Here is a 14,916-nt window from a genome sequence, read left to right as displayed (position 1 = left end):
GGCCGTCCACCAGAGGATGGGGAACCTGCCAGTGACCACAGTCCTGAAGAAAATGGATTCCCCCTCCAGCAGTCACCAACTGTCAATAGTGCCTGGAAGTGGGACCTCATGAGCCCATCCCCAGCTCACGTCGGAATGTTACTGACTTGACGTTGCCAGTGACTACAGCTGGTGTGAGTTTGTGAGGGCCACAGCCACATTGTGTCCAGAAGACGGCCTTTCACAACACCCCTCCCCAGCCTCCAACTCTTACATTCTTTCTGTTCTGTGTTGGTCCCCATGCCTTGGAAGCGTTGACACAGACGTTCCGTTTAGAAATGATCACTCAGTAATCACATATTCTCAACACTTTGAACAGTTATGAATCTAGGCCTGAGCCTCTGCCCTCTGCGAGACAAAGCTCCTCTGACCAAGGTTGACACACACACTGATCCATGGGTCTAAAGAGAAATATTTAGAAGGTCCATTTTTCAAAGCAGCAATAGTAGATTTCTCATGAAAATCTATGGCCTCTTCAACTACATATTGTTGACCAAGTTTACAGTAGCAGGCATGACCTTCTTCCTGGGAACAGGTTCCAACCCCATTAGAAGGTGGTTGGTGGCACATCTTGCCCGACAGGTCAGCATTTTATCACGCAGAATCCAGCCAGGGATGAAATCGAGGATGACTTTGCTTTCCCAGTGGGCTGCGTAACACCTTCCAGCGCTGTGAAAGCTAACCAAAAAATAAGCGCTCGGGTCGGTCCTAGCTTGGTTTCTCTCCGTCCTGCCATCAGAGCCTGTGGTGTCTTCGGCCATCAGGCCTTACCATCTAGTTATGGTAGAGAGCCATGAACAATGGCAGGAGCCTGTGTTGCTCCAGGAGTCTCTGGACATCAGGAGTCTCCCTGACAAAGAAATAACTGTAGGGAGGTGTCCATGCCTGGCACTGAGGTTTTCGTTTCAGAATCGGTATCTTCTGAGAGCCTCGTTGTTGACCTATGCAGGGCACGTAAGTTTGAATTCCTTTTTTTTTTAAAATTATATTTTAAGTAGCTAACAAAGTAGTATTTTCCACAAATGTTTTTTCACATCTCTTTGGTCTTGGTTAGTTCACCCCCAGTTTCATTCTCTCTCATCCCCTGCCCCCATTCCCGCTTAACCCTTTAACCCCCAGGAGTTCCCACCTGTTTGTAGCCCAGCTGTTCAATGTCCTCTCACACCTTCAGATCTCTCCCCCTCCCCTTCTCGTGGGTCCTTTCTGGCTTCTCTATGGGCATTCAAAATTAAACCCACAAATCTGAAAATTCAAAGCTAGGATCTGTGTATGAGAAAGGACACATGAGACATTATGTCTTTCTACACTGGGGTGACCTCACTTACCATAATATTTTCCAGTTCCGCCATTCTCATGAAAATTTCATGATTTCATTCTTTTTTTTTTCTCAACAGCTGAATAAAATTCAGTTGTGTAAAAGTATCCATCCAGCCATTGATGGACGCCCAGGATGGTTCCATTTCCTGGCTCTTGTGTACAGAGGAGCCATGTCTCTGCGGTAGGGTCTGGAGTCCTATGAGTATATGACCAGAGGTGGTATAATTAGGTCACTGGGTAGCCCTATTTTTAGCTTTATGAGAAACGGTGGAACAATTTTAAGGTCAAAGTGTCAGAGTCTTGTTGTTTGTTAACCTACAGTTGAGCTGGTCCCCAGTGCAAACATCCATTAAAACGTACAAGGCTATTTTCTCTCTCTTTCTTTTCACTTTGCTGTCTTTCAAGACAAGAATTATAGGAATGCGCTTCCCACATGGTTTTATGCAGTGCTGGAACTCAACCTCATGGCTTCGTGCATGAGTTTGCTGGCCTTCATGCTAGGCCAGCGTTCTACTAACTGAGACACACATCGTACCCAGAGCATCAGCCTCAGGCAACAGTCTGTCTGTGCTCCTGCAGTTCACGGAGCACCCATGTGGGGAAGCTGAGAGTCGGTAGGGCCTCTCTGCAAACCTAGGGATCTGCCTGCAGACCTGGGGCTCTGCTCCACACTGCCTTTGCTTGGCAAGAGCCTCTGCATCAGACTTTCTGCCCCTGTGTGGCAACTCCTCCACAGGACGTGGTGATTGATGGTGAAATACCGTCACATCTCCTTCCTGGTCTCTGGCATGGTGTGTGTGGGAGATTCTGCCTGGACCGCCACAGGTTCTCCGAGTTCAGCCCTAGGCAGTACTCATGGTGCATTTACTGAGCAGACACAGCCGATCTGGACGCCTCACTGGTGTTTCTGTCTAACTCGGTACATCCCTGACAAGGGGCCGTGGAGAGATTAGGATTTACTGATCCTAACGAGAGCAAACTACGGAACCAATGTGCTGATGTGCTGTGCTTATTTCTTTCCCCTTCAGACTTCCTTCTCTGTGTTGATGATCCGCACTTCTGACAGGTGCTCTTGTGGGCACATTGCGAATCTTTCCAGTCCGTGGAGACGCAGACTGATATTTCAATAAGGGTTTCTGCAGACAAGAGTCATTACTTTGCAGGTTGGCTGAGCTAAAATGCATGGCTTCGCCGGCAGAGTCCACGACCTACTTTCCCCTTGTCCCTGTCCAACACTATGTTGAATTTTTAATTTTTACTCTTATTACCTAACACTGTATTGCATTTTTTATTTTTATTTCTCTTCCCGGGGAAGAGGCACATTTGGCAGAGGCGGCATCGTTTTGCTTTTTGAGTTGAGTGAAAGGAATTTTTTTTTTTTTTTTAAGGCAGCAGCATTTTGGGGGTGGATGGGGAGAAATGACTTGCACAAGTGCTGCACGAGATACGTTTCACGACAGAAATTCCACAATGCGTCTTGTTCCTTTCAATATGGAGCTGGGTGTTTCTGGGTATGGCAGAGGTGGGTGGGGGAGGGGGAGCCTGGTGGAGGAAGGACAGGAGGGAGTCATCTAAGTCCCCTCCTCCACAGCCAGGGTGGCCTGGACCTGCACCCCCAGCCTCTACGCTGCCTCTCACCAGCACCCTATCCCGGTGTTGGAGACTTCCCAGGATCGCTTTCCTCAGCAGCCCAAGGATGCCTCTTAGACCCGGATTCTACGCAGAGCTCCCAGAGCCCCAGAGAGGACTGGGAACTTCCCAGTGTTTGGAAGTTGTTAAAAAGCAACAAAACGTAGTTTTGAGCCAGGCATGGTGACACACACCTTTAATTCCAGTACTCGGGAGGCAGAGGCAAGTGGATTTCTGTGAGTCTATGAGCCTGAGGTCAGCCTTGCCTACATAGTGAGTTCCAGGACAGCCAGGACTATTCATCTATCTATGTGTCTGTCTGCCTATCATCTATCTGTCTATCCATATATCTATATGTGATATATATTATATATAGATATGAACGCACATAATTCTATGGCCGGCACGTTAGGCAAATACTCTATCATCGATCTACACCTCCCACTCTTAATGTTTATTTTGTTTTGTTTTTTATTGGGAGACAGGATCTCACTAAGTTGCCTAGGATTGTCTTGAACTCACTATGTAGCCCAGGCTAGCCTTGAGCTTATTTATGATCCTCCTGCCTCAGCCTTCCAAGTACCTGAGAAATAGACCTGTACCACCATGCTTGACTAGCTTTTATTTTGTCATTTTTCATGTGTATGTGGGTATGTGTGTTTACATGCATGTATGCATGTTTACATGTATGTGGTGCGGGCATGTGGAGGCCCAAGTTGGTGTCAGGAATCTTCTTCAAATGCTCTTCCACTTTATTTACTGAGGCAAAGTCTCTTAATCAAACCCAGATATGTTTATAGATAGGGTTTGTCTTGTTAGTCACCTTGCTCTGGGGACTCTGTTTCAGCTTCTGAGGCCAGAACTCTAGGCAGGCTGCCACGGCCATGCCTTTATGTGGGTTTATAGAGATTCGTGTTCCAGAAGTCACACTTGCCTGGCAGACGCCTTCACTGCTGAGCCGTATCCTGAGTCTTGATTTTTCATTTTTGATCCACACAGATGATTATGCATTCTGTGGGTACTGTGAGTCTCACCAACACCCATATGGTGAAGACTGACCTGAGCGGGGCGGGTCAAAGTCTGTCCATCCCCAGTGTTTGTCATTTGTTCATCTTTTTTGGGGGGCGTATTCAAAACCTTTAGATTACTCTTGGATCAAAAATAAAATGGAGACATTCCAAGCCAGCACTATTATCATATGTCCTTCAAAAGACTCTGACAGACCAACCCATAAACCCTAGTGGCAAAGATGGCTGGCACTGAATGAGACACCAATTTACATACAAGAGATAGGTGTCTTGGACACCTCTATGAATGACCTCAATTTGTTGATAACAGCTATAGTGGATTTGATACCATTTCTATTAATAAGGCCAGGACAAAGGTCCCCACACTTCCTTCCTCCTCCCGATTTGTACCCTGATCCATAGCATATTATGATTAACCCTGTGGGGAGATCAGCCAGAGTCACTGACGCCTCTCACATCCCTGGCCAGGTGGGAGGAGCCAGTTGTTTTATTTCTAGCATCCACACACAGAGTCCAGCAGGTGGCCAACTTTGCATCCACACACATATGAAAACACATACAAACAGTGTACATGTCTGGTAAGGGAAGTGGGCACAGGTTATGGGAAACAGGGAAGCTACAGCATAACCCAGGGACGTCTGTAACTCATGGGGGAGGTCCCACCAGGTCTGTGCCTCAATGGGCTTGAGTGAAGGTGGGCCCAGACCTGCCTGTGTGCATGCCAGACACTCTTGGCCATCCAGAGCCTGGCTGGTCAGCTACATTCTCTCTGCGTCTAGAGACGAAGAGGCCACATCCACTGTGACCTGGCTCATTCACACTGATGTTTGTAGCAAAGATCACATAATCCATGTGGGGTACCACCTTCACACTATAGTCCTCATGGGGTGCCACCCTCACCCAGAGTGGGATCTGGGCTCCGAACTTACTAGGATAAAGTACTCTGACAAAATATGACTTAGGAGAGAAAGTTCCTTTTCTTTTAGTTTGAAAATTCCAAGTTATAATTCATCATTGTAGGGAAGTCAAAGCAGAAGGAGCTTATAAAGCATCACATCCCACTCATGGTCAAGAGCAGAGAGAGAATGAATATACACATGTGCTGTTCTCAGCTAGCTTTCTCTACTCGTATACAGCCCAGAACCCAAACCTAGGGAATGGTGTTGCCCACAGTGGGCTGGATCTTCTCACACCAATTAAAGCAATCAAGATAATCCCTCCCTGGCACACCCACAGACCAACTTGATGGAGACAGTCCTCTACTTGAGACTCCTTTCCCAGGAGATTTTAGGCTGTGTCAAATTGATGATTAAAACTAGCCGTCACACATACCCATACTGGGGACTTCCAAAACATGGTAGCTGCTCTTATCTCTGCCCGCCTCACACCTTCACCCGCAAGAAGTCAGCAGTCAAGGTGTTATGAACCTGGAAAACTCAGCTTCCCTTTTTACAAGAACACCCCCCGGGGAACACATTCTGAAATATATACAATTTGAGATATGTCAAAAAAATTAGCTTCAAGTTCTGTTTGGAATGTTCCTTCAAAACTTTGAAGGAAACCATATGACTCAGAAACAGGGGCTTGTTTAGGATGTGACGCCAGGCAGACATAAAAACGACAGTGTAAAAGTGTATTTAGGGATGTGGGAGGACATTCCGGAGGCAGTAAATCTTTTAAAAGATGCCGTGTGTAACCGGAATGAACGAAACAGTTTCCTTCCTCTGTAAAATCATTGTCAGGATCTGGGGAAGTAGGTGGGGTGGAGACTGTGGCGAAGGGGTTTACATTTGCACACTTTTGCACACTCAGAGTCAACCAGCACAGGTCTGTACCCGACCTCCATCATTCACTAACCCGCCGGCCTCAGTTTCCTCTTCTATGCCCTGGGAATGGCAGCAAGGCTTCCCAGTGTTTGAAAGGGGATGATGGCTCAGGTCACGCCCTTGGGAAGGTACTTGGCCTTGACCAGATACTGCTGTGACATTTGGTGCTGTTATAGCACCAGCTGATGCATGCCTGCTTCTCTCTTCAGGAGTCACGTTTTCGTTTTTCTGGAAGACTCAAGGAGAGCAGCCTCGACCAGCCGCCTACGCTTATGGGGGACAGGTCATCTCTGATGGCTTCAAAATCTGCTCAAGCGGAGGAAAGGGCTCTGTGGAGCTGTACACCCGCGACAATTCCATGACATGGAAGGCCACCTTCAACCCTCCGGGTGAGTGGAGAATCAGCTGGAGCCTCTGTGCCCCTCAGTGATAACGGAACACTAAAGGAGTCTTTGCAGGACATGAGTTCTTCCTGCCAGCAGCTTGGGAAGGTCCCAGGAGAACAAGAAGGGCACCTGTCACAAGGTGACCTCATGCCAAGGTCAAAGCCCAGGTGGTAACCTGACTGTGAGTCCTCTGTATAATTGCTGCTGCCCAGTGCCCCTGTGAAGCTGGCTTTCTGCATAGTGGAAGTGACATGGCCTGTACCCAGTCGTTGGCAGGGACAGAAGCTGTGAGGCGAAGACAGACGGTGGCTAAATCCTTCTGTCCCCACGCCGTTCAGTGACTGTGGCCTTGAAGATGCTCACAGAAGTATAAAACGTTCTGGGTAAGACAGGCTGCCAATCATGGAGCAGCAGGCAGTAAGGCAGGACGAGAAGCTGGGGTACTGGGTGGTCTTGGTTGAGGATGTACCTTTAGAGCCAGTGGGAGGGGACTACAGCGCCAAGGGCCTGAGTTTCATAATAAATGGAGACGCTCTGATGGTCTGCGCTACAAAGCTCATTAGTTGTGCTGGACGCTGGACACCTGAAACCAGGGCCACGGAGGGTAGTGTAAGATACTGGAGGAGGAAGGTGACCAGCAGTTTCATGTGGCGTGCAGGGAGGACCTGGACAGAAACCAGCCAGGTCGGAGGTGGGAGGTGGGGAGGGGGTGTCGCTCCATATGAAGCCTCTAGAACAGCACTTTTCAGGCCTTTGGGGGTTGCATGCCAAATGTTGACTTTACGATTCATAACAGTAGCAAAATTGCAGTTATGAAGTAGCAATGAAAGTAATTTTATGGCTAGGGGGTCACCGTAACATGAGGAGCTGTATCAAAGGCTCGCAGCGTTAGGAAGGTTGAGAAGCACTACCTTAGAAGCTAGCAGTGCCTTTGATGTAGCTCAGGGTCCATTTCTGGCCCATTTGGAGGAGGTAGCACAGCTTAACTGTTGAGCAGTCGAGTCAGGTCCTAAATCTGCCGTCTAGCTTTATGGACCTGGTACATCACTTGGTACTTCAGTTTCTTCATTTGTAACATTCGAAGAGTAGCAGTAATTATTTCCCAGGGAGACAGACAGTTGATGGATCGGAGGAGCCTTGAACAATGGGCTGCAGAATCCTGGGAGACTTGGGTTTGCCCTGTGGGTGCTGGATATGCTTAAGCTGAATTCATAACTCCTCCGTAAGGTGGGAAAAAGCAGCAGCCAGGGAAGGCGTTGAATTTCTGGATGCTCTCCCACTCTCAAGGCCTGAAACACTTTCGCCTTCCTGCTTCACGAGGCTCCTTCTGAACCTGTGAGATGGCTCTCAGTGAGGACCTCTTGTGGTCAAGGTTTCCTAGGTAACAGCTCATCCTCCCCTTCCCCCATGGGCCTTAGGCCTGTGGCACGGCATCAGGCATCTAGCAGGTTCTTTGAAACCGAACACGTTCTGTTTTCCCACCCAGGAACGCCGAGAGACTTGTAAACACCCTCTCGTCATCTGCTCCTCATGTCTTCACTGGAGGGCTTTGTTATTCTCGCTTTCAAAGTCAAGTGCAATAATGCTTTGGCCCTGCTTAGGATCCAAGTGTTCTTCAGAGCATCAAAAATTACTAAAGTGTTACACAATCCCCAACAGGAAGCCCTGACGTAATCACTGGCCGTCCACGGTGACCAACGGGCAGGGGCAGGGGCCTTTAGCAGGGCTGCTCTGTTCCTTCTTTGTCTATCCCAGGAGGATGTCTTACAGCAAGGCTTGTAAAACAGACGAGGCCCTTGTGAACTGGTCTTCCCGTTGAAGAGAGGAGGGACCAAGAGGCTCCCTAATGATGACAGAGCCAGGAGGCTGACCATTGTGTCACCTCATTTTGGTTAATGTCGTATATTCAACATCAGGTCTACCCTTGGATGGTTTGGGGGTCCCTGCCCTCTGACTGCTTAGATTGTCAATGACGTTTTGAATGGGCTTTGACCAGCAGTTATGATTTCATGTCTGAGTTCAGATCTTCCATCTTCCCCTGGAAATAAAAGACAATGGAGACATCATTTTTTTTTTATTTCGAGACAGGGTTTCTCTGTAGCTTTGGAGAACTAGCTCTTGTAGACCAGGCTGGTCTCGAACTCAGAGATCCGCCTGCCTCTGCCTCCCGAGTGCTGGAACTAAAGGCATGCGCCGCCACCACCGTCGTGCAAGACTTCATTTTTTATTGACAGGAGGGATGAGGGTTCCTCCCAGGAGCCACCTCCCTATACAGCCCAGTCAGCACACAGGCCTGTCCGCAGTGGAACTAGGTCTCTACTCCTACCTCTTCCCTGGTTCCGCAGACCAGAGGTGTGGGCACTCGTCTGGCGTGACCGTACTATTGTTCTCAACAGCCTCCATTTTTCCCGGCATTTAAAGAACTCATACCGAAGTTGAGAACGAGGAACAAAGGGCTCCCAGTGGCTCCCCACCTCTGCACATGACCAACTTTTCCCCAGTAGCACCCCATCCCAGCACTGCCCTCCAGTGATGAACCACACCAGTGTGTGCTTAGTTTTAGGGCTGTCAGGGTCCCACTCTGGTGTCATACACTCTGTATGTTGGGGAGGAATCTGTCCTGAGCTCTGACCTTTTACCTCTTTAAGTGGGCTATTCGCTTGCTTGCTCTGAGTTTTGAGGACTCTGTGTGGGTTTTGTCTGACAGTGTCCATTGCAGACACTTTCCCCAGTCGTGGCTGGCCTTTCCACTTGTTCTGTTGACAAATTCTTCCACGGTGCAAAAGTTTTCAGTTTTAACGGAGGCCAGCTTTTCAGGTTCTCTGCTCTGGACCTGGGTGCGATTCCCAGCACCCACATGGTAGCTCAAGACTGCTTCTAAGTTCAGTCCCAAGGCCTTTGATACCCTCTCTGACTCCCACGGGCACTGCATGTATGTGGTGCATGACACACATGCAGGCAAGGCACCTGTACTAGCTAGTTTTTATGTCAACTTGGCACTTGATAGAATCATCAGAGAGGAAGGAACCTCAGTTGAGAAAATGCCTCCATAAGATCTGGCTCTACACAAGCCTGTAAGGCATTTTCTTAGTTAGTGATTGATGGGAAAGGGTCCAACCTATTGTGAGTGATGCCATCCCTGGGCTGGTGGTCCTGGGCTCTATAGGAAAGCTGACTGAGCAAGCCATGAGGAGCAAGGCAGTAAACAGCGTCTTCCATGGCCTCTGCCTCCAGAATCCTGCTTTGAGTTCCTGCCTTGACTTTCTTTGACGATGAACTGTGATGTGAAAGCATAAGCCAATAAACCCTTTCCTCCCAAACTTGCTTTGACTGCGGTGTTTCATCACGGCAATGGTGATCGCAACTAAAACAACGCTCATATGCATAAAGGAAAACAAACAAACTTTTTAAATAAAAAATCAGAACCAAGCCCAGGGTCATTATAGATCCCCTTTTTATATTCTGGAAGCTGTGCAGATCTGTGTTTGGTATTTCCATCTACCACCCACTTTGAATTAGTTTGGGGCCTAGGGATGAGGGCCCTATTCATTTACTGTTATTTTCGCATATGGCCCCCTGGTTTCCCCAGAATCCTTGGTTGCAGAGACTGTATTTGTTCCGCCGTGGCTTTGTCGGCTCCAATTGGCTTTGCTCCTATCAGGTATCAGCAGATGGTGTCTGTATAGCTCTATACGGGGCTGTCTGTTCTGTCCCTCTGATCTATCCGTTTGTTTCCCTAACACCACGTGACTTCACTTACTGATCCAAGCATGTCCGACCTCTGGGCACTGTAAAACAACATTACTACCTGCGAACTTCATGCTTGAGACCTGTGCTATTGAATTGCAGAAGAGAATCTCATAATGTTTTAAGTATCTTTATTCTGTTCTTTCCAACCCATGTGCCTCTTTCCCTGCTTACTGTAATTTTGGGGACTGGCAGGAGTTTTGACAGGAGCCTGTCCTTGTCTTGTTTCTGACCATATTGAGATTTTCAACTAGGATTGTGTTCCGATTAGTTGGTGCTTAAATCTCGCCTTTTAAACAATTCTTTTATTACCTTTGGTTGAAGGTGTTTAACTCTGTGACTCTGGTGTTAACATAATAAAGGGCCTCCTTGAGTTGCTTTTGGAATTTGGGGGAGTGGGAGAAAAGGTCATGTGCTCCAAAGAACTAAGGGGAGTCAGGTTATGTTATAATCCACAGTTGGACTCACTAAAGTCAAGTGTGACCAAGCATCGTATGAAAGAGGGATGTGCTTAGGAACGTAAGCTTATGTAGAACTCATCCCCTATGCTTCACTCTCTTCCAGGTCCTTACTGGACTCATGTCCTGTTCACATGGAAGCCTAAGGAGGGCCTAAAAGTCTATGTCAATGGGACTCTGAGCACCTCAGACCCGAGCGGCAAAGTGTCTCACACCTACGGGGATCCCCATGTCAACCTGGTCATAGGGTCTGAGCAGGACCAGACCAAGCGTTATGAGAACGGAGCTTTCGATGAGTTCATCATCTGGGAACGTGCACTGACTCCCGATGAGATCAACATGTACTTCACAGCTGCCGTCGGTCAGTGCGCGGGGAGACTGTGGGTAGATCTGGGGTCTGCACCTAGAGACGCTCAGCATCCTCGCCACCCTTCAGCTCCTCAGGTTCTCGTCATGGCAGATGCGAGAGGTGTCTTAATGACCCTTATAAGTATAGTCATGTTTCTGAGCACCTGTTCCCCAAGATAAATGAACAAACAGTTCACAGGAGACACGCCGAGATGAATATTCTCGGATCCTCGCAGGCTCCATGGGGTATACAAAGGCTGATTACAGAGGTTTGGGTGGCAACTATTCAGGCCCTTAACAAATGCCTCCCATGTGCACATTCTCTGCGGGGTCCTCAAGGCCCCAGGATATTTTCTCCTTGCTCAACTACAGGTGATTGCTCCAAGCAGGGGCCTGTTGCCAGGTGGACATGGTTCAGTTCTTCACTTTGCCTTGGGACTTTCAAAAAGCTTTGATAAATTGCATGTGACATCTGTGTAACCATTTAAAGTGAGCAGTTAAAAAACAATAGAACAAGAGTGATAGCCCGATAAGTAAAGTGCTTGCCTCTCAGGCGTGAGAACCTAAATCCCAGGACCCATATTTAAAAGGCAGGGTGTGGTGGTGTGTGCTTCTCACCCCAGCACAGGGGAGGCAAAGGTAGGAGGGTCTCTTAGCCTCGCCCTCCAGCCAGTCTAGTATCACCAGTGAGCCCCAGGTCCTAGTTTTAAAAAAAGATAGACAGACAGATCCTTAGGGATGATGCTGAGGCTGAATTCTGCTTCTGTGTGCACACACACAAACAATGAAGTAGTGGCAACAGGGTAGAGTTTGGTGGTGTTTAGCAAATTCACAGGGTGCGAACACAGTCTCTACATCATCTTCAGATATTTCACAGTCTTTAAGGGACATTCATGTCCGTTAAGTTGTCACTGCCTTCTGCAGCCACCGAGCTTTTCCATCTTTCTGAGGTTCAGCTGTTCTAGATATTCCATACAAACCCCATCACTCACGGACTCGTAGAAAGACGGAGAGTTGACATCTGTTTTCCCAGCAAGGTTCCCAGACGCTGCTGCCCAAGTGGGGAGCAGCTCCCATGCAGAGTCAGAGAGGGTCAAGTGCAGACTGGGAGATCTCAGTGCACACATCTGTGAGGTCTCGGCATGCGCCTTGCCAGACGACCCCCTGGCAGGAGTCACCCCAGGACTGAGCCAGACCCTGGGGACGATGAAGGCAGCTTCTCATCTCAATCTCACACGGCCACGCCCACGGTGTGTAGGGAATTCTCTGTTTCCCTCGCCTTGATCGCTCGGCTGCACACGAGTCAACAAGAATTGGCGATGGCATGACATGAACACATGGCACGGCTGCCCCGTAACTTCCTGGCGCCCGAGCAATGAGTGTCACTCTATCTTGGAGAACAAAGTGCTTTTGGGGTCCAGCTCGACATCACCAGCCACCTCGCCTCACCCAGTCCCAAAGGGCCCATCACTCTCCAGCCAGCCAGGGTGATGATGTCATTTCCTCAGGTCACCCAAAGCAACCTCGAGACAGTTCCCGAAAATGAGGTCAAATATCAAGTGAAGTGGGTGTTCTCAGCAGGAAACAATAGAGTCAGAAGTAGTCAGTGAAGCATAGGTGGAAAACACCAAGTGGGGGGCTTCATCTTTGACCTTGACCATCTCATCATGGGGAATGACTCGTCTGTAGAGAGTGCAACTAGGCTCCTTACCGCAAAAGTTATGTCTCCTCCACCACTTTTGGGGTGGTATCTTAGCCTGGCATATCAGCTTCTTTTTTGTACCTGAACAAAAGTACGTACTTAAGTAACATTGATTTGTATTAGCTCATGATGTTGGAGGGTTCAGCCGGTGGCCACTGGGCTCCACCCAGTGGAGTGGGACACCGTAGTGGAGGAGGACATTTACTCACATGCCAGTGTGGCAGGAAGCAGAGAGAAAGCTACAGAAGTGGGCAGGGATAAATACTCCCTCAGAGATCTGTCCCAAGTGGCCCCAGTTTCTCCAGTTAGGCTCTATCTCCCCAGAGTGTCCAGAGCCTTCCAAAAAGAGTGCCACCAGCTGGGTACCAAATGTTCGAGCGTGGGAGATGCTTCTGATTCAAACTGTAGCACCCAGTGATTAAGAACCCTGTGTTTTATCTATAATGAGTCCCGGTGCCCCGGAAGCCTATTCCTCATTCTGCCTTTGTCTGAAATTCGTGAGACCTTGCATAAAGCCATCCTTTTATGTGATGACTTGCATGAACGGTGTTCAGAAGCAATTTACAATATAAATGGAAAAATAATTTCTGCTGGGAAAATCCATATAATCTACCTTTTAGGCTGATTTATGAGCCCTTTATCTTCCCAGCAACATCCATACTCAAAACATCCCAGGCCTCTGTAGGACACCTCAAGCTGGTAAATTCCGGGTAAGGACAGGCCTCCCTGGGGACGGCAAAGGATAATTTAGCCCCCACCGAAGCACTGTTTTGTTTTCTTCCAGGTAAACATGCTCTATTGTCTTCAACACCGCTGGCAATGCCCACGGCACATTCTGTGGTAAGCAGGGGCCTTTTCCCTTTGCCCTGTGTGGGAGTCACATTTCATAGCTGGGACAAAAAGTCTGAGAAGACAACCCAAAGGAGAAGGGTTTTCAGTTCATGGTGTGCTGGGTGCATTGCTGAGGGTCAGAGACAGGGCAGAAGCAGGGTAGAAAGCCAAGTCAGGGGGAGGTGCTTCCTCCATGTTCTAGAGCAGCCAGGAAGCAGGGGTGGGGTGGGAGAGGGAAGAGGGGTGGAGTGGGAAGAGAATGAGAGTCTGAGGATAATCTATATCCTTCAATGGCATACCTTCCTTTCTCCATCCAGGCCCCACCTCTATTGACCATTCTTCAACATACAAACTCACCCCGTGGGTTTAATCCGCTGATGAAGTTAGCAACCCGGCCACGACCCAATCACCTCTTAATACTGTCACCGACCAGAGACCAAAGTTTTAGCATAGAAGGCTCTTTGAGTGGCACCTCACATTCAAACGATAACCCCACCCTTGTTGTTTGTTGGCTTGTGCTGTGGGCCAGCTAGACTCTGGTCGGGCCTAGAAGGAAATAATAGAGGGAGGGACGCCAGCATCAGGGTAACGCTTGGTGCCCAGAGTGATTGGAAAAATGATCCCCTTGATTCCCGTTCCTTGGAATGCTAGGAAGAAAGGAAATTCTGGGGAGACTGGGCAGTTGAGACCCATTTCTATTTATTTATTTATTTATTTATTTATTTATTTATTTATTTATGTATTATGTATACAATATTCTGTCTGTGCATATGCCTGCAGGCCAGAAGAGGGCACCAGACCCCATTACAGATGGTTGTGAGCCACCATGTGGTTGTTGGGAATTGAACTCAGGACCTTTGGAAGAGCAGGCAATGCTCTTAACCTCTGAGCCATCTCCCCAGCCCATCTCTTCTCGTCTTTTCTGATATCAGAGGAATGAGTTGATTTGTACAAAATGTGGCCACTTCAAAATAGTTTTTGTGACTAAAGAATGCCCCTTACTCAGGGACTTTGAGAACCAAGCTAGTCCACTTGGGTTCAGCTCCTTATTTACTGCTCATTGACTCTGTATGCCCCTCTGTGGCTAATTTCATCTTTCAAACAGTTTTACCTTGTTTTTCAAGGTGGCTGTGAGGGTGGGATACTGTCCTATGCAGGCTCTTCACAGAAGCATCCGTGTGTGGGACCAGTCTTGGTGCTGTTCTGATAGGACCAGAGCCAGAGGTCACCTTGAGTTTCTATAGACTGCCCTGGTTTCAGTTCCTGGCAGGAAGAAGTCATGTGGCCACTGCTTTTCAGATGCCCACAGATGCCTACCACCCAATCATCACCAACCTGACGGAGGAGAGGAAATGCTTCCAGAGACCCGAATCTGTGCTGCGGTACCTTCAGAACGTGTCTCTCAGCTTGCCCAAAAAATTCCTCTCAGAGGAAACCGCGCTGAACCTCACACAGGTCAGGCTCCTGGTGCCTTTGACTGGTGGGTTGGGGCTGATACACAGCTGGAACATGGATTAGAGCGTTAGAAAGATCCAGAGCCATGGTTAGATGACTCAGCAGTTAAGAACACTTGCTGGTCTTACAGAGGGCTGCAATCCAGTTCCT

General features: G+C 48.5%; 1 protein-coding gene across 5 annotated transcripts in view; it reads left to right on the top strand.

Moving 5' to 3' along the window:
- Adgrd1 (adhesion G protein-coupled receptor D1) overlaps nt 1-14,916 on the top strand; it is a 116,111-nt gene that overhangs the window by 18,462 nt on the left and 82,733 nt on the right. For 3 of the 5 annotated variants that reach the window (XM_048433707.3, XM_048433709.3, XM_085681691.2), the window contains 4 exons: nt 6,049-6,228; nt 10,537-10,791; nt 13,265-13,320; nt 14,572-14,766. In XM_048433707.3, coding sequence (XP_048289664.3) covers nt 6,049-6,228; nt 10,537-10,791; nt 13,265-13,320; nt 14,572-14,766 — 686 coding nt within the window. The remainder of the gene's footprint in view (nt 1-6,048; nt 6,229-10,536; nt 10,792-13,264; nt 13,321-14,571; nt 14,767-14,916) is intronic. The other 2 variants (XM_048433708.3, XM_048433710.3) reach the window with 1 other exon arrangement.

Source organism: Myodes glareolus, chromosome 2 (genome assembly GCF_982192425.1).
Source record: "Myodes glareolus chromosome 2, mMyoGla1.1, whole genome shotgun sequence".
NCBI classification, from domain to species: domain Eukaryota; kingdom Metazoa; phylum Chordata; class Mammalia; order Rodentia; family Cricetidae; genus Myodes; species Myodes glareolus.
Note: the sequence above shows the minus strand (reverse complement) of the source record. Positions and strands in the feature narration are given on the sequence as shown.